Source organism: Colias eurytheme, chromosome 12, assembly GCF_061535395.1.
Source record: "Colias eurytheme isolate Ceu_HAF_F1 chromosome 12, ilColEury1 Martin Lab GWU primary, whole genome shotgun sequence".
Taxonomy (NCBI): domain Eukaryota; kingdom Metazoa; phylum Arthropoda; class Insecta; order Lepidoptera; family Pieridae; genus Colias; species Colias eurytheme.
Window position 1 is genome coordinate 11370657 of NC_142991.1, and position 22529 is coordinate 11393185.

The 22529-nt window shown below is 38.0% G+C and overlaps 1 protein-coding gene across 1 annotated transcript in view; it reads right to left on the reverse strand.

The window, feature by feature from the left end:
- Positions 1–22529, reverse strand: part of FASN1 (Fatty acid synthase 1) — a 51329-nt gene that overhangs the window by 24791 nt on the left and 4009 nt on the right. Inside the window, 8 exon segments of the mRNA XM_090107984.1 lie at positions 771–1246; positions 3645–3873; positions 3963–4156; positions 7131–7440; positions 7863–8003; positions 8141–8317; positions 8584–8814; positions 9845–10611. Coding sequence (XP_089964110.1) covers positions 771–1246; positions 3645–3873; positions 3963–4156; positions 7131–7440; positions 7863–8003; positions 8141–8317; positions 8584–8814; positions 9845–10611 — 2525 coding nt within the window.

The following is a 22529-nucleotide window of genomic DNA, read 5'->3' on the forward strand; positions in this document are numbered from 1 at the left end:
TTGAGTTTGAGTTGAGTTATGAGTTAATCACTTACTCACTTACTCACTTAGAATTTAATTAAATATCTTAAACTATCATACCGCTCAAGCTATTAAAACAGTATCTCATCATCAGTCACATAATTTTTTTAGTAACTCGTTTTATTATTCCCCAATTTTTAACAGTTTGTACATTATAATATAATTGCAATGGAGACTATTTTCTTGTTTTTTTTTGTATTTGAACTTTTATTTACGAGTGTAGTATTATATAGTTGAGCAATTTTGAACAGGTTTTCGTCATTATTCATCGTGACTTAGGTTAACTTGGATAAACATCTATAAAACATATTAAAAATATACAACCGGATCCTATAATTATTTAGTTCCTCATTATAAATGAACTTCATGGGTCCTTCAAGTTACCATTATTTATATAATTTTTAGTTTTAATTTGAATGAGAATGATTACTGTGGGAAACATATTTATACCCACGACAATGACGTCTTTCATCGTCAGTTGAAACCACTATTCAAATGAAATCAAATCATGTTTTTTTTTTGTATTCACATGTTTTTTTAATGCTCTAGAGATTTAAAGTAATTAATATTAAATCCTTAAGCTTGCATGCATAATATTTATTTCTCTGTCACATTTCATACAAAACCTATCTAAGAGATACGATCGAAACGAAGCATGTACATGCAGTTAGATTACGAGCGCATCGTACGCGCTTTCGACCTCAGCTTTTGACGCACATTCGGTTCGACGCGAATAAGGAGGCACTCACCAAGTATCCGGTGGCCGGGAAGAGGACGCGGCCGTCGATGTTGTGTCCGGAGATGAAGGAGTCGTCGTTCTTGGAGATGTCGTACTCGATGACGTTCTCGCCGGAGCGCGCGTTGCCGAAGTCGGCCACGCTCCACTCGACGGAGTGGTCCCAGCGCACGCGCGAGGCCAGGCCCGGCGTGCCGCGCGGCACGGGGAAGGGCACGGGCGGGTACAGCGCGTGCGCGCGGGGCTGCGCGCCCGCCGCGTACAGCCGGCCCAGCGCCGCCAGCAGGTGCGCGGCCGGCGACGCGGCGTCGCGCCGCACCAGCGGCACGTGCGCCGCGCCGGGCCGCGCGCGCCGCAGCACGGCCTGCAGCAGCGCGTGCGGCGCCACCTCCACCAGCACGGCGCGCTCGGGCACCGCGCGCAGCGCCTCCGCGAACCGCACCGGCGACAGCAGGTTGTTCACGTGGTACGCCGCGTCGCTCAGCTTGGCTGCGACGGCCGAGCGATCGTTCACATATTTGTTATACGAACTTTATAGATAATCCATACTAATATTATAAATGCGAAAGTAACTCTGTCTGTCTGTCTGTTACTCAATCACGCCTAAACTACTGAACCAATTTGCATGAAATTTGGTATGGAGATATTTTGATACCCGAGAAAGGACATAGGCTACCTTTTATTGCGAAATATGTAGGTACCACGCCCAAAGACCGGGCGAGTTTATACGTTCGCTAGCTATGCAGATACTGAGCCATTCTGCGCACGCGCGGCCTGTGGATAGAGCACTTAGCGTACGGGATGTGGGTGGGAATAGGTGGGTGGTTTACTTTAATCAGTTGTAAAAATTTCCAATTTTAGTAAGATTAGAAAAATGATTTTAACAATAGTTAGGGAAATTTCCATTGACGGAAAAATTACGATAAGTCAGGAAAAATTACTATAAGTCAGGAAAATTTCCATAAGGCTGGAAAATTTCCATAAGAAAGGAAAATTTCTATACGCCAGGAAAAATCCATAAGTCGGGAAAATTTCTATAAGCTGGAAAATTTCTATAAGAAAGGAAAATTTCTATAAACAAGGAAAATTTCTATACATTAGGAAAATTTCTATAAGCCAGTAAAATTTGTAGAAGGCAGGAAAATGTTTATACGCCAGGAAAATTTACGCCATAAGTCAGGAAAATTTCGATAATTCAGGAAAATTTCCATACGTCGGGAAAATTTCTAGAAGCGGGAAAATTTCAAAAAAAGGAATATTTCTATAAGTCAGGAAAATGTTTATAAGCCAGGAAAATTTCTATACGCCAGGAAAATTTCCATAAGTCCGGAAAATTTCTATACGTGAGGAAAATTTGTATATACGCCAGGAAAAATCCATGTCGGTAAAATTTCTATAAGCTGGAAAATTTCCATAAGACAGGAAAATTTATAGAAATTTATAGAAAGGAAAATTTCCCTTTGCCGCATAATTATATAGATAAGGAAAATTTGTATAAGTCAAGAAAATTTCTATACGTCAGGTAAACTCCATAAGTCGGGAAAATTACGATAAGTCAGGAAAAATTTCTATGTCAGGAAAATTTCCATAAGAGAGGAAAATTTCTATACGTCAGGTAAATTTCTATAAATCAGGAAAATTTCTATACGCCAGGAAAAATCCATAAGTCGTGAAAATTTCTATAAGAAAGGAAAATTTCTATAAGCCAGGAAAATTTCTATAAACAAGGAAAATTTCTATACGTGAGGAAAATTTCCCTTTGCCTCAAAATTATATAGATAAAGAAAATTTGTATAAGTCAGGAAAATTTCTATACGTCAGAAAAAATCCATGTCGGGAAAATTTCTATAAGCTGGAAAATTTCTATAAGAAAGGAAAATTTCTATAAGCTAGGAAAATTTGTATAGATAAGGAAAATTTGTATAAGTCAGGAAAATGTTTATAAACCAGGAAAATTTCTATACGTCTGGAAAATTTCTATACGTCAGGGAAATTTCTATACGACAGGAAAAATCCATAAGTCGGGAAAATTACGATAAGTCAAGAAAAATTTCTATAAGTCAGGAAAATTTTCATACGTCGGGAAAATTTATATAAGAAAGGAAAATTTCTATAAGCAAGGAAAATTTCTTTACGTCAGGAAAAATTCTATAAGCCAGGAAAATTTCTATACGTGAGGAAAATTTCTCTTTGCCGCAAAAATTTCTATAGGTCAGCAAAAATCCATAAGTTCCGTACACTTAGATTGGTTGCAAATTTAATACATAATATGGAATTTTTTCCACGAGCATACAGCAAAAAAAAAAATAATTTAATTGCAATTTTAACATTGTTCCGGACTGCGGACAAGGTTGCAAAATGAGATTTATTGTCGTCCCAATGTACCATTCACTGGACCGTAGTTTGAAAACTTTTGGAATTATTGTGAATTGATTGTCTTGACTGACTGGAGTAATTACTCTAAACCGTTGTTAGGCGATTGTGAAGGTAATATTATTATTATTTAATTAAGTATTTAATTTGATAGATAAATTAAAAAAATAATCAGAGAGATAATGTAAAAAGCAGTTTTAATCCTACTAATATTATAAATGCGAAAGTTTGTGAGGATGTGTGTGTCATGTGTGTGTGTGTGTTTGTTACTCTTTCACGCAAATTCTACTGAACCGATTACAATGAAATTTAGCACACATATAGAAGGTAACTTGGATTAACACATAGGGTAGGTTTTATCCCGGAAATCCCACGGGAACGGGAACTATGCGGGATTTCCTTTGAAAACGCGGGCGAATCCGCGGGCGGAAATCTAGTAATTAATAAATTTCCTTCATGAAATTATTGTACATAGGTAATGAATCTGGCAGCACACAGAGCGAGACACACTCACCGATGTCGGAGTCCCACTGGTCGCGCGGCAGCGAGGAGGACACCCAGCGGGCGGAGCGCGGCCGGGGCGCGGGGATGACGCGCTCCAGCGAGCGGCGCAGCAGCGGCGCGGCCGCCGCGATGTACTTGCTGTGGAACGCCACGCCCGAGCTGTTCACGCGCCGCGCGAACGTGCCCGCGCCGCTCAGCTCCGCCACGAACTTCTCCACGGACGCCACCGGGCCCGACACCTGCCCCAACAGTTTTCCTTTATTGTAGATTGCGCCAATTGCGAAAGTCGCGTTTGGAGGACGCGTACGACGGCGCGGGAGCTACCGACCGTGACGCTGTCGGCCGCGTTGTGGCAGGCGGGCACGACGTCGGGCGGGCAGCGCGCGGCCGCGTCGTCCCACGAGAGCCCCACGGCGGCCATGGCGCCCGGCGGCAGCTCGGCGTCCACGATGCTGCGCCCGCGCCAGTACGCCGCCAGCACGGCCTGCTCGCCCGTCAGCGTCTCGTCCGCGTACGCGCAACCTGCCCCGCCAAATATATCGATATGAGTTATACGCCGAGCTGGAAATCACTTCAGTGGCCTACTTTAATTATTTGTGAAATTGGTTTCCATTATAACTACTTATAGCACTAGATCCCACCGCAGAATTACTTCGTTCATAGTTTTTTTGATGAAACCAAAATTTTATGTATATTTATAATTAGGAGAATATATATCGACTAGGTTGCCAGTCAAAATTTGGCCCCAAGCATGTTCAATAAAAATTTTTCACTTTGATTTTTTGGAATAAATTCCGTTCACTTGTTATTTATAGTCTACATCACGGCCAATTACATAAAGATTCTAAAAAACCACGGTTGCCGTTTTTCATCTGGCCGCAACCCCTTCGCAGCCTGGCGCAAACAGGTATGATTTCAATCCATTTATACGTTACACGTTCATAACGCATATTAATTATGAATCATATATCAAGTTAAAGCTATTTTTTTTTTCTTTTATTGATCACTAGCACTGCCCTGCGGTTTCACCCGCATAGATAGCGATATCGTTACAGTGAAAAGTCTACTATATAGGTCGGACTATAGGTTTAATTTTTAATCACATGAAAATCACCTTTACCCCGTCCCGTGGGGCCGTGGGTTATGTCGGATTCCTACCGACCAAAACCCCACTGTGTTCCGTCAAGACGCATATTGGTAGAATTCCTCCGTGACCCCCGCACTACGGCCTGCTCGAACAGTATACCTACTATTTTCTGTAGATTGACACTTTTAAAAATTCGTTATATCTTTTGAATGGAATATCCAATTCTTTTCATTTAAAAAGTATTTTGCTGGTATTGAAACAGTCTATAATAAAACATCATTTAATGGGATAAGGATTAATATATGTGTATGGATAACATGGTTTGATTACTGTCGGCACTTTTATTTACTTTGAAAACGTAAAAAAGTTGTTGTAGTAACATAACTATTGAAGATGGACATATGGTATCGCGGACTTTCTTGTAGATATTGATCCATTCTATAATACCGTAGAACATTTTTTTGTTCTATCTTCAATAGATTCCGCAGCACACGCGATGACAGAAGTTTTATTGAGGATTTTTTTACACCTTGGGTTACATTATTGCATTTTTGGTAAGGATCTCTAATTTTTTTGAAAATGCAATATAGCCTATGTTGCTCAGTAAAGATGCAGCTTTCTAATGGTGAAAGAATTTTTGAAATCGGTCCAGTAGTTTTTGCGTGAAAACCATACATACATACATACATACTTACATACATACTTACAAACTTTTCCTCTTTATATTATTAGTATAGATATATGGTTGCCTAATTAAATTCAGCCGCAAATGAGGGTTGCTGGCTGTTAAAGATGATGAATATTAATTAAAAATGCTTGCGGCCAAATTTTTACTGGAAATCTAGTCGATATATTATAAATTAAAATTTATATTCCACTAATTATAAATATACATAAAATTTTGGTTTCATCAAAAAAACTATGAACGAAGTAATCCTGCAGTGGGATCTTAGACTATATTAGCTGAAATGACGTTTGTTGCTCTTTGGTTCCTATAATTTCCTTAATGAAGAGGAATTTGAATGTTTTTAAGAATTAACCAACGTAACTGCCCAAATATAAAATTCTAAAAAAAAACTCCTAAAAAATTATAAATGTACTTTTGGCACTCGTAGTCAATGAGTATTGCTTTAAGACGTACCTGTAATCACCCGGATTTAAATTTATGGATATAAATTTTATACAAATAGGTTCGGTTGTTTAGGTGTGAAGAATACCGAGGAACTTACAGGTACCTACTTTCGTATTTTCTACATTATATTATTAGGATGTTATGTTTCTTACGATACGCAAATATAAGCAGTTTTCGTATTGGTACGCAATCCCTACATTTTTTATTAATAACATCATAATTAATAATTATTTCATAATTACTTTTTTAATTGCAACATTCACAACAAGATACACGCTTATAATAGGTGTTCGCTGTGTGACTAATTGATCTTAATCTTATAATAATAATAAAAAAAATAATATTATGTTGATTTTATTCCGTTAAAGTTCCGTATTATTAAAACATTAAGTAACTTAGTCTATTGTTATCTTCCTGTCACGGCCGATCATTAGATTATTCATTAGATTCATTAGATCATTAGATCATTTAACTGATTCATTCTCGATGGGAACGAGCCCATTATTTATTAAGTACTCGGAATAAACGGAATTTTTTTTAGTTAGCATGTTAATCGCTTTGTTTATAATAATAACGGTTTTTTGCGTTTGTTTATATTTTCTTTTATTCGTTCAAAGGAGAAGTTTCATGATGCTGGGAATATTATATAAATCGTAATCGTGTTAAAATATTGATCAAAACTAATCAACAACCGAAAGCATTTCGGAAATCCAACAATAAATGACTTAGATATAGAAGGATATAGATTATTGAAGTTTACTTATTTTGGCACGGCGCGGAGGTCTGTGGATTCGATTCGCCTGTGACGTCATTGGACCGCTTAAAGGCAGATTGTTTTGATCATGTGTATTTATTTATTTTAAACTTTTATGAAACATAAAAGGAAAAAAAAATGAAATAAAAATATTGTTCATACAGTTAGTAATTTGTTTCTTGTTTATATCTGACAGTATTATTTATTTGCTGTACATATTTATTTCAATATAACGGAAGGAGGTTTCGAGGTCGAACTTTATTAATTATTTAATAATGAACAATTTGCGTAATTTTAATAAATTTAATAGGATTTTTTCTACAAACGACCCTCGTAGCGGTAACTTATGACCTACATAAGTCACCGCTAGGAGAGTCGACTTTTATCGATGACCATAATTAAAATATAATTTATCAATTATAGAACAAAATCGAAACCGCTGCATCGAATAAGATCACTTCGCCCTGGCCGGGTTTATCCACATAAACAATAGCAGGCGGTACGATGAATCGAATGAAATTACCGATCTCGCCCACGGAGTGTCCGACGATGCCGTCGGGCACTATGCCGACGGCGCGCAGCACGTCGACCAGCGCCACCTGCACGGCCGCGATGGACACGAAGGACGCGATGACGTCGTCGAAGGCGGAGTCGGGCGCGTCCGTGAGCACGTGCAGCAGGTCCACGCCGTGCGGCTGCAGGGCGGCTGCACTGCGCCGCACGCTCTGCGCGAACTGCGGCAGCTGCAGCAGCGTGCGGCCCATGCCGGCCCACTGCGAGCCCATGCCCGAGAACACGAACCACACGGGCCGCGGCGAGCCGCTCTCCACTTCCTGCGACCGCCCGACGCAACGTTACATATACTATTTCATTCGAAGCGATTATAAATTCAAATATTATGTTTTTGGCGAAACTCGATAAAATATGTTAAAAAGTCAAACTCGTTCTACAATTGAGGATGTAACATTGTTCCTCATTACGATACTAGTTTTATTAGTAGGTAAACGGAATAACAACTAATAAAAGTTTAAAAGTTAACATTATGTTACACCATCGAAACATATGAACATATAAGTAACTATTGCGATAAAAATTAATCGAATCGATAGAATCGTGTACGAAAAGAGAAGCCTCATAATGAATGCTAGTTAAAATAAGACAAAAATATATGTCTCGTAAGTAGGCAACTCTTGGGGCGGGAGTGCGGGAGTGCGGGAGTGCGGGAGTGCGGGAGTGCGGGAGGGCGGGAACTCACGAGGATCTCCTGCGCGGGCGGGTCGGCCAGCAGGCGGTACCCGCGGTGCGCGTGCCCGGGGATGTTCTGCGCGTGCACGGCGTCCAGCAGCGCGTGCAGCCCCGCGTCCGTAGCGTTCTCCGCCGCCAGGTTTAGAAGTTCCTGAATTCACATTCAACGATTTCAAGTCGCCCATCAGAAATTAATCGATTCATGAATCGTTTATATTAATATCGAATGACGTAGAGGGATCTAGGGATAATCGAGTGCGAGAAGAGAGAGATACGAGTGGGGCGCACCTGCACGGCCTCCTCGGTGCGGCCCGAGGCCAGCACGAGGCGCGGCACGGCGTACTGCGCCGCGGCGCGCGGCCGGCCCGGCTCCGACTCCAGGATCACGTGCGCGTTGGCGCCGCCGAACCCGAACGAGTTCACCGCCACCAGCCCGCCCTCCCACGCCGTGTTGCGGTCCACCACCTGCATGTATTCATTGTTATATTCGGTCAAATCGCATTGTTAACTGCAAACTGGCGAATAATAACGATAAAAATGTATTTGCATAATACGTCTACGAGAGATAACAGTGTCGTATCGACACGTTAGGCCGAAAAGGCCTCGCGCGTTATGTCATATCACGTACGTAATAATATAATAAAATTTTATCAACATTTGTATTCATCATATTAATGTTGAACGATAAAAAAATTGAAAACGCAGAATGAAATAAGGGTGCGACGCAATACCTTAATGCGGCCGTCGCTGAGCGCGGGGATGTCGGGGTTGGGCGCCGCGTAGTGCAGGTTGGCGGGGATGCGGCCGCGCTCCATGGCCACCAGCACCTTGGCGACGGAGCACAGGCCCGAGGCCGGCTCCGAGTGGCCCATGTTGGACTTCACCGAGCCCAGCAGCAGCGGCGTCGTGCGCTCCTTGCAGAAGAACTCGGCTATCGCGTTCACCTCTTGCGGGTCGCCCACCTGTCGCAACGAGCCGTTCCTTTACCGACCTGCTATTTAGCCGGCGGCCATATTCTGATGCATTTTTTGAGTACAGTAATTATCCAATCGGTCAAAAGTTTTCTGTGCGCGCGTAAAGTTTATTTCATTATGTGTAAATAAAAGACCGCTTCTAGACAAAAACTGTAATTGTTCTGGTTTCTATTTCTTATTTTTTGTTTTTAACAGACTAAAGGCGTATTTTTTTTTCTTTTTTCGTCGCTGTTTCATGTTTAAATCTATGTATAATTATGGATCTGGTTCTCATTCTTTAACAGAGTACCAGGTTTATGCTTTCCAATATATTTATGGTGCTGAGATATACTAACATCCATGAGGGTAGATATAATTATTTTATGACATATGATTTTTTTATGTGTGTACACCGATTTCGCCGAGATATCTGAACCGATTTACGTGATTTCTATTTTAATTGATGCGGAATAGTTTCGAATTGGTCCCATGAGAAATTTGATAGGCCCACTAGTTTTTGAAGTGAAAACTTCTTTAGCGGCGTTAAGCACTTTTTCTGTAATGGGTATAAAATCTTAAACTCGCGTCAGGACACGTGACCTGATCGAAAAAGCGTAAGACGGATACCATTCCAAAATATCAAAAATGCTCAACGTTAATAAGCAAGTTTTCACTTCGGCCGGCAACCCGTCTTTTTTTATTTTTGAGTATTATTATTCTTATTACCGAATTTCAATCCCGGTTACCGATTGAGCTTGTATGCAAATTGGACAGCCATGAAAAATTATCATAACATAGAGCTAATTTGATAACGGAAGGTGGAACTCAGTAATTAATTGACTCAACTTTATCGAGTTAGGGCTCGTTCGAGTCAACGAGCACTTTAGTGCGGGTGGCAACTACAAACCTCTAGGGCCCAATCGAGGAGCCAGAAAGCGGCCATAGTAACTATTTGACAATACAAAAATACACTAAAGTATTCAATAAAAATAAGGACTACTTTCTATATAAATATATGTATTTGGTACGTTCGCCGTACCTTGGTGCCAGTGCCGTGCGCCTCGACGTAGGCGACGTCCTGCGGGCGCACGCGCGCCTCGCGGAAGGTCTCCTCGGCCAGCCGGCGCTGCATGTCGCCCGTGGGGAAGGTGATGCCCTGCGGCTTGTGGCCGTCCGTGTTCGTGCGCGCGCCGCGCACGGCCGCGTACACGCGCCGCGCGGCGCCGCGCCGCTGCAGCAGCACGGCCACGGCCGCCTCCGAGCGCACGTAGCCGCGCCCGCTCGCGTCGAACGCGGCGCAGCGGCCCTCCGGCGACAGCATGCTCAGCCGGTGGAAGTTGAGCGACGTGCCCGGCTTCAGGCACAGGTTGCTGCCGGCCACCACCGCCGCGTCGCACTGCCCCGCGCGGATGGCGCTCACCGCCTGCGCCAGCGCGAACATCGAGCTGGAGCACGCGGTGTCTATGGCGTACGACGGCCCCTTCAGGTCGAACGTGTACGAGATGCGGTTCGGAAACATGGCCCGACAGCACCCGGTGAGGGCGTAGCCGTTGATCTTGTCCGGGTCCGAGGTCCACAGCTCCTCCGTCTCGGAGTTGGAGACGCCGACGAAGACGCCGGTGCGCGAGCCGCGCAGCTCGGCGGGGTTGAGGCCGGCGTCCACGATGGCTTCGTGCGTGATCTCCAGCAGCAGCCGCAGCTGCGGGTCCATCAGGTGCGCCTGCTTCGCGTGCACGCCGAAGAATGTGGCGTCGAAGTGGGACAGGTCTTTTAACTTGCCATTGCGCTCTGGCAATCCGTGGAGACCTGTGCAAAATAAAGCAAAATGAATACAGTGTAAACTCTATATAACGACACCGAAGGGACTGTGCATTTTATGGCGTTATATAGAGTTGTCGTTAAATGGAGAGAAGAGACTCTCTTTAATTTTTTGGAAGATTTTCCCTCGCCCTCAGCTTGGAGGATATTTTCCTTGTTTTTCCATATTGTGGACACGGTAGAGCGACTAAATCCAAAGCGTTTGCCAACATAACTTATCTTCTCTCCCGTTTCTATTGCGCGTATCAATAAAACTTTTTCGTCAATACACAATGATTTTCTTTTACTAGCCATGTTTACAGTTTGAAAGTTTGTGAGCAACTAAGAATATGATAATGTATAACTTAGATGTATAAGTAGATAATCCAAGACTTATACCTTGTAAGTCATGGTCAAAAACAGTCTACAAGTGCAAGCAATCCCAATTTGTAAACAAAAGAACGAATTTCTTAGAAAGTTCGGTATGCATGACGTCGAGTTTATTACTTAATTGTTGTCTTTATTGAGAGTGGGTGTGATGCTATGTAGAGTGTATCATTGTATGGTAGATAAGCTAACTGCTAAACCAACCAAAGGCAATTGATTTTGACGCTTTAGAGAGTTTGTCGTTAAATCGAGTGTCGTTATATGTATAGAGTTTACACTGTATTTGATTTCAAAACTGTATAGTTTACGATCGGACGATAACTATTTGGAAAATAAAACATCACATGATTGTAAATCACTAACAAAATCTAATGATATTGTTAATAGGGGTTGTAACTAATCATAATGTGGTATACCTACTATAAACACTATAAATATCTCACTTGACGTCAATTGAGTTGTTTTTTTTAGTATTGAGCACCAAAGTTGGCATAAACGATCAAATTTACATCAGAAGTAAATATTTACTTTAACCTGAAGGTCATTCGAGAGCCTTCTAGTGATACGCGAGAAATACCCAAAGAAATAAAAATAATAAAAACTTTCCGTTCCGTTACGTAAATATTATTTATTTCCTTGTGAAAAGTATAGCGTGCACTATAAAAATGTTGTAGTACTCTGCGAAATAAAGACGATAATATTTTATTGAGTAAGCTGATACTGCCGCATGAGTCATGCACCCATTCCGCATCAAATGCTCATTTAGCAGGCGAGTGAATACTGAATGGAGGCTCCCGTCCGCGCTGCTCGCATTCCGCCGTCAATTGTATCGCAGACGGCAGAGCTATCGAACGATCCTGCGAAAGGCGCCGCTGTGTGCGCTCAGCGCTTCCGTGTGGACGCTCGCCGGCCGCCGCTCGCCGAGCGCTGTGTCATGTGTTGACGTGCGCACACTCAGCACCCGCGGGCGCTACAACGACGTGTTTTGTATAATGTATTACGATCACGCCACCACCAAAAGAAAAGCGACTCGACTGCACCATTGCAATAATAACAAAAATAATTGCTTTTAAATTTTTTATTACTAACGATTTCAATATGTAACTATTAAAATTTACTTTTTACACATCATTAATTTTCTATACAGTGAAAAAAAAACCTACATTGCGTCATTTCATTAAATGTTGACGTAATCTACTAAAATTTAAACAGTGCCTCGAGGCAGAATCCGGGCTGCAGTGTATATTTCTGCAAAATTGTGTACACAATACCATTTATTTTTATTTTATATTTTACTGGTGGATACCTATTTAAAGATTGACTGACTAAAAGTTATATATAACTTTTTATTTATTTGCAAAACAAAGACATTTATGTTTTATTTCCATGATGGTAACCTATTAAAAACTCGAATTTCTATTACCCGAATCTTAAAACCCCGAAAACGGTTCTTAGAACTTTTAAAAGACAGATGTAATGAATGACAAATTTTTAAAATTCCTTTTTTAATTTCCCAGATGAATCAATTTCCAGATGCACCAAAACCAGATTTTTAAAAAGTATTTTTTGTTTCCCGTATTCTCATAATACAGATCTCATTATACCAGATTCTCAAAATACTTTTTTTTGTTTCCCATCGTACCATTTTCCAAATAAACTATTGCCAAATTTTCATAATCTTTTTATTTGGTTCCCATATAATCGTATAACAGATAAACTATTGCCAGATTTTCATAATCTTTTTATTTGATTTCCATACAATCGTGATTATACCTTTACTATCGAGTGAAAATAAACATTGTCAGTAAGTAAATTTATTGTTTTACTTGTCCATTACAGACCGGTTTTAGTGTCAAAGTCGACTCAGTAGGTTAGGTTAGGTTTGAACTACGACCCCCACGCTAGAACTGACTCGCTATTGTTTTACTTGCCTATTACAGAAAGGTTTAAGTATCAAATTCGACTCAGTAGGTTAGGTTAGGTTTGAACTGTGACCCCCTGGAAGGATTACGTTTTGCTGGATATCGTTTATTTGAATTTCAAAAATCTGGACATTGTTTGTCTGGATATCAATTAACTGTATTTCAAAAATTTGTGTTTTAAAAATCTGGCTTTCGTGCATATGGATTACGGTCATCTGGATTTTGTGCATTTAGATTTCGTATGTCTGGAACTCATTCGTCTGGATTGTAAAACGTCGTACAAATAAAGAAATGGGCAAATGAAATTCGGAGTTGCGATTATAATTATGGCAAACAATACTTCGAAATTTTAAAATTCGGGGTTATGAAAAAATGTCCAAACGTTTTCTGGATTTAGTTCATTTTTTAGGCCTAACCTTGCGTTTTTTAGAGGATGCAATTTTGTTTTTTTGATATGTAGGGGGGGTCAGTGTGAAGCTAAAACCAAGTTTGTGGGGTCGCCACCCTTGTCCCACGGCCGCCATCTTGAAAATAGCGGTTGGAATGGTTTTTACGATATATCTCTTAAACTATTTATCTGATAATAAAACAATGTGAACATTATTTGTTGCAAATTAAATTCTCTACAACTTTGGTCTAGTAACTTTTTGTCGTAGAACTATAAATAAAAAAGTTATAAGCGAAAATGTTCAGAAATTAGAGATGTTTATATTTTTCAATAAAACTTTTTTTTATAATTTTAAGAAGAAATGATATCAGACCATTTTTGTAGATTGTTTTTCGAGGAACAACTTTTATATACAACATTTTTTCATCACGTCAATAGCGCTTAGAAGTGAGTACTATTTTTCAGTAGTAACTATACATAATATGTATATGTATTGGCTATTGGCTCTTTTCCCAGACTCCACAACAATGGAAGCACACTGCAGAACATTTCAGCCCTGCTTTTCGACGTAAAAAAAACGCGCTTCCAGACTCTATCTCCTGGGTGGTGGGGAAAAGATTCAATAATTAATTATTAATAATATTGCAAAATTAATTATTAAAAGTATTATAATAACAAAAAAAAACAATTACTGATGACAAATTATTATTTACACATTTTATAAGAAACATTTTATAAGAATAACGTATTTGTTACAATGGAGTAGATGCAAAAAGAAGACAGAGTCGTTGTTCTCGCTCTGTATCCTTGTAGTTACGCGACAAGTACAATTTTCAGTTTGCTTAAAAATTTATAAATTACATAGAGATTTGTTGATCGCCCTATAAAACGATTAAAGGAAGATTCAAGAGTAGAAAATAGGAAGAGAAGTGGTCGTCCTCGTACGGTTAGGACAACGGCAGTGATTAATGCAGTAAAGGTGCGAATAAGGAAAAGTCCGGTCCGAAATCGAAAACAGTCAGCACTGCAGATGAGCTTTAGCAGAACGACATGTAAAAGGATGTTTAACGGGGACCTAGGGCTACGGGCTTATTGTAGAAAAACATCGCATCTTCTTTACGCACGCTTGAAGAAGTTAAAGCTGGACAGATATCGATTTTTGTTTAAACGATACGCGAGAAAAATGCATCGTGAAATCCTGTTTTCAGATGAAAATTTTTTTACAGTGGAGGAGTGCTGCAACAAACAGAATAACAAAATGTATGCCCACAGTAGTGAAGAAGCGTGTCAACGTGTACTATGCGTGCCAACTAAGAATAGGACCGCGTTTGCTGCCAACTTCACACGAAAACTATCAAATTAGTACTGCCAGCAAAAAAATGTGCGAAAAAGAATTTTCATATAATTATTTTTTATTGTTCATGATTATATTTAATTATTGTATAATCGTTATATTCATTAAAAAATACTATTTATTGAATTTCACTGATGGATTATGGATAAATTAATTATACAGGTGTGGAAACAGTATTCATAAAAAGTTAACATTTTCATAGTTAATGCGGAGATAGCAGTGACAGCGACAGCAATGAAGATTCAGAATACGACGACGATGACGCTGTGTTAAGTGGTGTAGAGGAAATATTATCCGATTGATAAAAACTGAAATAAAATATATGTTTTTTTTTTATATACGTGCTTTTATTTTCAAATCCTACTCATTCATAATAAATTTGGCGTGAAATGTATTAGAAATACCAACAAAGCGTACATTAAATATTTAAACTGAATATAATTTCTTTATTGATTTTTTTGCACACCATACGCTTTGGTAATGAAGTTAGCGCGTATTACTGAACAATATGGCGTCTTGACAGTCCTATTCATAATTGGCACGCATAGTACATGGAGTCCAACGCAGGCATCACCGCTCAACGGTGATGATTTAGCTGGTGATTTAGTAATAGTTACTATAAACGTACCTGCTAAATGACCTTGAAATTTCTTAATAGTTAATTATGACCTAAGTGGTGCCAAATGCGTAACCAAATCTGTAAATACAACAGAGTTATTGTGTGATGTTTATCGAAACTATGAGGATATAATAACCCTTATTAAAACGCTGGGAGCTATACTTCCCACGTCTCAGTTTGAAGTAAATCGTGTTTTATTTTTATATGCTTAAACCTAATGCAGTGTAATATTTATCTACGCAATCTTAACATTTTAGACAACTTTTTTCATGGAAACACTTTTCAGAAAATTATTACATATCATGGTAAACACACGTCAAAGTCAGGTGACGTGATTTTGCAGTCGAAAACGACCGTTATTTTTTAGTTTTTGGTGTAGTGCTCAAAAAAAATTAGATAAGTAGATTTGAGTTCTAGCTATGTAAACTAGACTATATTACGGTTGCGTGAAACGTAAAAATATGCCCAGAATCTTTGTTTTATACCTTGGTAGAGTCGATTGAAATTAAGTCTTTAAGTGGGAAGATATCATCCCAGTGTTCGTCACTGCACACGACATTCGGAAATTCTATATATAAAATCTGTGTGTCTAAAAAATCTTTTTTAGTTGGTATAAGCAACTTATTTATTGTTATTCGTTATTTCCTGATCAGATAATTAGAAATCTTAACTCAATACATTACAATTTACCTATTGTTTTTATTTTGTTGTAGAAAAATGCCATTTTTATGTTGAAGTCATTCATTTTTCAATTCCCGAATTCTTCCCTCAGTAAAAAAAACTTGCATTGATGAGTACTTTCACCTCCTTTATTAAAAAACTTGATCTTTATAATTTTTTACGATAACATTAAATTCACAAGTGGAGTCAGGGCAACTAACTAGTGTTTTAAAATATTGATGTCTGGAGTGGACACTGGGAGCTATAGTTCCCACCTTTACAAACTTTTTACAAGAGAGAACAGATGACGGGATATATACTTCCCACCGAAAAAAGGGTACTTCCCCCCCACTAACCCCTTTTTTGTGTGTATTTTTGAAATCTACGACCCAAAATTACCCAGGAACGTATCTTACTTTTTAGTTAGCTCCTCCACAGGCTCGCGTTTGAATAAGGGATAATTAATAAATAGTACATGGATGTAAATTCAGTACCTATACAGTCTCATTCATATTCTCAAACATCGATACAAGCACCTACCTAACAAATAAATATTTTAAGAAATTATTTCCACAAAAAAGTTCAGATCTATATAAAGAAATTATAATATTATGTAACGGTTTGACAATATGTACATGCGACATACCTATACATATAAAGATAATATCAAAAAGCAATCGATAAGCGGAAAACGCATCCGATTTAGATAAGATAGTGCAGAATACTCTTAATAATACCATGGACTAATAGAATCTAAAGTGTGATTAGTCTTGAGTGTATTAGTCTATGATAATACGAGTATATCTGATGCGTAAGCGACGAATTAAGGTCTCGGAAGTCGCGCCCGCTTCTTCTTATCACTGACACCACACTATTCCAATGAATTCTCATTTCTTAGTAAATACGACTCATTCATTTCACACTCGCAAGAATGAGCGAATCCATCACAAATTGATTGTAATTCCGCGTGACAACAACAACAACAACTATTATGTATTTCCATACTTTTATGTATTATGTTTATCAACTCAATTACACTTTACTATAATGTAGGTAAGTACTAAGTACCTATTCATTTTATCATAACAGTTGTTGTTAATACTTTACTGCATTTTACACGGTTAAAATGTAAGTAATGACGCTTATCGATATCAACATGTAACATCAGCTGATGCAAACTATTTTTATCTTTCCTACTTTTGCACGCGCTACTCTACTCTGTACACTAAACTAAAACTACCGCACTAGAAGTTTTCACTTAGTTCTAATGCAAATGGGATTCTAATAGGATAACTACAGAATATTTATTAAATGTTTAAATTTATAGCACACTACACGATCCTCAAGGCTCTATTTAACCCGGGGAATATATTTTGCAGTTATTGGTGATGTATTCTATACAGTAGGTTGCATGTACACAAATAAAAATCTTTCTTCTATACCTATAATACTAGCGGTCCGCCCCGGCTTCGCCCGTGGTATTTCGCAATAAAAGGTAGCCTATGTTCTTTCTCAGGATCTAAACTACACTAGATTATATTGGAACATACATTGTATTTGTTTCGGTTGGACTTGTAGATATGTAATGTAGCTGTAACATCCTATAATTATTTATTTATTTATGTATTGCCTATCAAACTTTCACTTGCTTTTTTGAGATTATTTTAACACAAAATACATATTAATGGTTTAATGAATACTCGTACACTATCAGTAGTATGACATATTGTAGTGTATGTGAGTGAAAGAGAGGGAAGTATTATGTCATCTCTTGCGCACGTGCAACGGTGACACCGCTCACACAGTTCAGTTGGCTGCAGGCGGTCGGAGTGAGAGGTCGTGTGCGTCTAAGAGCCGATAATAGGGAAGGACATACACTACATTTTTGGCGACGAGGTAAATCGGGAATAAATGTAAGTAATTTTTTTTTTGATAATAAAAAAAAATTTACAAAAAAAAAAGGGAGGAAATAGGTGTGCTGTGATAACTATTGAACTAATTATATCCACAGTCGAGTTACATCGAAGGGAATATTAAAGTTAATAATAATATACACACATACCTATTTTCATTATGATATTTTGTGCCGCTTACATAAAAAAAAAAATATCCGCACAAAGTAGATAAATAACATGTGCGACTGCGTGCCTTTCGAGAGGCCTCCGGCCTCCGCGCCGTAGAAAACGAAGGTTTCGTTTACACAAAGATTTAGCAAAACCTATTAAATAATTGTAGCCAGAAGGATAAAGTAGGTGTTGTCAATTGTTTCTCGTATACATAACTACACTGATACCAATGCATACGCGGGCTGTCTTTATTGCTCGAGCGTATGGTGCCTGTTTGATAAATACACTGTACAGTGTACGGGTATACAGCTAGCGTCGTCCAGTATATGTACTCACGTAGTACACATAGGACTGTAACTGCGTTATGCGAGACTAAATGTGATATTTTGTTTAGTCGAGGCTGTAGATTATTATTTTGGGACATTTGTTTACATATAAATTTATTGATACTGATATGTAAAAACTTGCTTAAAGGATTGGTTAAACATGATTAAATGAGCTAAGAAGGTTCGATTCCCTATCAGCTCAGAATAGATTTGTCTGGTTACAAAAATATAATTATACCAAATACCCACTTATATCTTATTTAATTACTCGATGTGAAGTTGCATGAGTATTATTTAAGATTATTCATTATTGCTTAAAGAATTAATTAATGGTTATCATGCAAGGAACGTAAGTTTCCTGGACAGGCTAATATAGTAACATTATGGAAGTTCATGTAAGTTGATGTATGTGTTTCGATGGTGATGTGGACCACGACAAGGGATTTCTAAAGTTGTTGTTGTTAAGTTATAATGTTACAAGATGAAGCCTGACAAAAAAAATGTTGTGTGGTTTTATGAAACCACGGTAAAAGTGAAACTGTTCGAACGGTTCCGAACACTGCTTTATACCTGCTCGGCAGCCGACCGTCACGCGACATGCGCTGCACAGACCAAAAAGTTTGAGACGATGTAATAAAAGTTTCACTTTAAAAAGGGTAACGCCCGTGTACGTAATTTGTACTGTGTTACCAGATAATGCCTGGTGGTCAAGAAAAATCGGGTGACGCCCGTGTGTATTTTATAATGTTATACCAGATGATGCCTGGTGGTACAAAAACAAAAATCGGGTGACGCCCGTGTGTATTTTGTAATGTTATACCAGATGATGATGATGCCTGGTAGTGCAAAAACAAAAATCGGGTGACGCCCGTGTGTACTTTGTAATTTTATACCAAATGATGCCTGGTAGTCGTAATATAATTACAATACAGGTGATGCCTGCAGTAATGTGATACGGGTGATGCTCGTATAAAATGTTTATATTTTGGGTGATGCCCATATTGCGAATTCATGCACTTAAATACGCGATCTTAAAAAAAGAAAAGTGATAGTTCGTCACCATTTCACAGTGAAGTATTGTTCGTAAGATTCTATCTTCGAAATTACTTACGGTTAGTATTGATATCCAAATAAAAAATGGAATAATACAATTTTTAAGAGCATACAGTAAATACTAAAATATTTACAGTAGATTTTATTATTCTTATCTAAAAGTGACTTAATATTTTCATAATTTCATAGCAGATTTTGTTAAACAACGAAAGAATAATCATAATGATAACAATACCTAAAATATCTGCGATAGGTATTGCACATTTAACCGACAACTATAAAGACAGGTTAAGTGATAATATAATAATGATAAACAGGGTAAGGTAATAAAACAATGAATATTCGAAAACAAAAATAAATGGAATGAGAGACATACAGAGTAGTCTCAATATTCATTATTTCAAACTACCCACCTGGCAGACGTTGTAATGCTCTTTCGCCTTTTATCGGTTCGTTAAACGAATTGGAACATGAATATTATCTGAATTGGTCGAGCCGATACGCTGCGTGCCGAGGTTTGAGTTTTACACTTAGCAACATATTTGGCTATTCATTTTTATTGTATATACTATGTGGCGTTGTAGGTGAGGTGGAAACAAAAAAATAATAATAAGAACTGGATACTCACCATACAGTCGGCAATTAATTTAGTTATTTAATAAAATAAAATACAAATATCAGTAACAATAAGGGTCGTGGTGTGCCTAGGTCCAAACCCTCCGGTAGGGCTCTTACTGATATAGGTGGACGTAAGATGGAGTGCGCGTCTCGTTGCGAAGGATAGGCGGTAGGGTGTCTTTAGGGTTGGTCGCTGAATTCCTTCAACAGGAATTAAGGAGCCGAAGCAAGCAAGACGTAGAAGGATTTCCTCAGCGGCAATCGTAGCAATGTCGTAGTACCACTTAAGATGGGTCTTAAGCGGTATGTAGCAGCGTATGAGGTTCCTTATCGGAACGTGGCAAGGACGCGACAATTCCCTGCGCGGGAACGTTGCGGGTATGTAGAAGCTTTCTAAACGGAACGTAGCAGTAGCATAACACCACTCTCTCAGCGGAAATGTAGCACCCCGGTTTGGGGTTAGGTATAACACACTGTTAATCATTACATGTTGGAACGTTGAAAACGACTTTTACGTAATTTATACAATAATATACCGTGAAAGACAAAAGTTGGACAATAGACAGTTGGCATAAAATATGAATCGTTAATTGTTAATAACTAGCAAACCTGGCGAAGTCCGTTTCGCACCAGAGACACCTTTTCCTTGTTATAAACCTCACGGAGCCCGAGACCTTTCCAACGAGTGCAAAGCCGTGGAAATCGGTTCGTGCATTCTGGAGTTGTAGCGTCAGGAAGGAAAACCCGACTTATTTTTATATAGTAGATTACTTTGATAGATAGTGTATAGTGACAAACAACCTGTCAAATATACACTTAAAATTTTTAGATAGATAATAAAGGTCAATTTCAAGACCAACATTTAATGTAAAATAAAAAATGGATCATAACCACATCATACCGCAAATATGTATTGGTATATGCAAGGTATATGTAAGAACCATGGTAAAATCATACACCATGTGCATCTAGTTATTATCTACTATATTAATAACGACTGTTTTTAATTAAAAAACACCAATTTTATAATAGACGAGAAAATCAGCAACACAAACATCAACGTGAATAGTATTATAAAAGTCAATACACTAATAATTTTATTTACAAGTTTAAAAAGTTATTAAGAATTTAATAAGATTTACAACGTAGTAATTCATATAAAATCCAAGTTTTAATGGTGGTTTGTAAGACTGGTCTGATTTCATATTCATAAAGTAGGTACTTACGTAATACATCTTTTAAGAGCTCATCTTTTGAACATTAAATATCGCACCTAATGCATTAACACCGCTGCGAAAAAATAATGGATATCGTACTAGATTGAATAAAAGATTGTCAATTAAGAAATAAAGATTTCGGTAAAGATTTCTTGTCAAAGCAAAAAAAAAAAAAATGTATTATCGCGAAAAGGTCACCATTCGTGCCTTAGTCAGAATATAAATTCCAAGTATTAATCTCTACAATATTGAGGTGGTATAGTGGTATTGATTTTGAAATGCAAAATTGAATATTGTAAATTCAAGTTAATTACTTAATTTATGCAAATACTTATATAGTTATAGGAAAACAAAGTTTTTATTGATTGTTACAGTTAAATTTGTATTACTGATTGTTACAGTTAAATTTGTATTACTGATTGTTACAGTTAACATTGTTCAGTTAAAAAAAAATATGTATCCAACTACTTATTTTCAGACCATTAATGTGTGATTAATGTCTAGCCATTATTATTGTCATTACAATACAAATACAAATGTTATCATAAGTAACAAATAAAAAAAGTCATCAACAAAATGATACATTCTGATTCGTTTTAGGTTCGTTACATTAATTGTATTTTATATACCTATGTATTATTAATGTAATAATCATACAATGAACAACACCGCGTGTGTGTTGAGGTTACAATAAGAAGTATAAAAAAAAAGTAATACATTATTAATCACGCTTTACTAAATATTCATTATTGTATTGTCAATAAATTGTTGTAATATTGCCACTGAAGTTAAATCTGTACGGTTTGGGTAGGTCATAAGCGAATCGAAAAGAATCGGTTGCATACAGTCATACGAACATACAGGTGAAGCTAAAAGCGGTTCAATAGAAGTCAATGGCACAGTATAGTATGATATTGTACTGTTGCAGAGCAAGCTCCACTAAGACTATAATTCTGTCAGAGTGGTTTATACCCAAAAGTTGGTATTTAAATAATTGATAATTATGAACCTTAACGTTGTAATACTATGTATCTGTATGAATTAAATATATTTAATGCGCTATAAAAAAGGCTGCCACTTTCTAGCCTCTAAACTATCACCCAAAAATATATCATAAATCGCTTTATTGCGATATGAAAGAGAGACGGACAAACGAATAAATAAACAAATCTTCCTTGTGCCTAAGGATCATTATGATAAGTTGTTGTTGCTTAAATAAGAATAAATAATGAACCAATTAATGTTTGGTTACAATTTTGCCGTATAATATATATTATATTATTTAGGGTACAGATATATACATATTATATTACATTC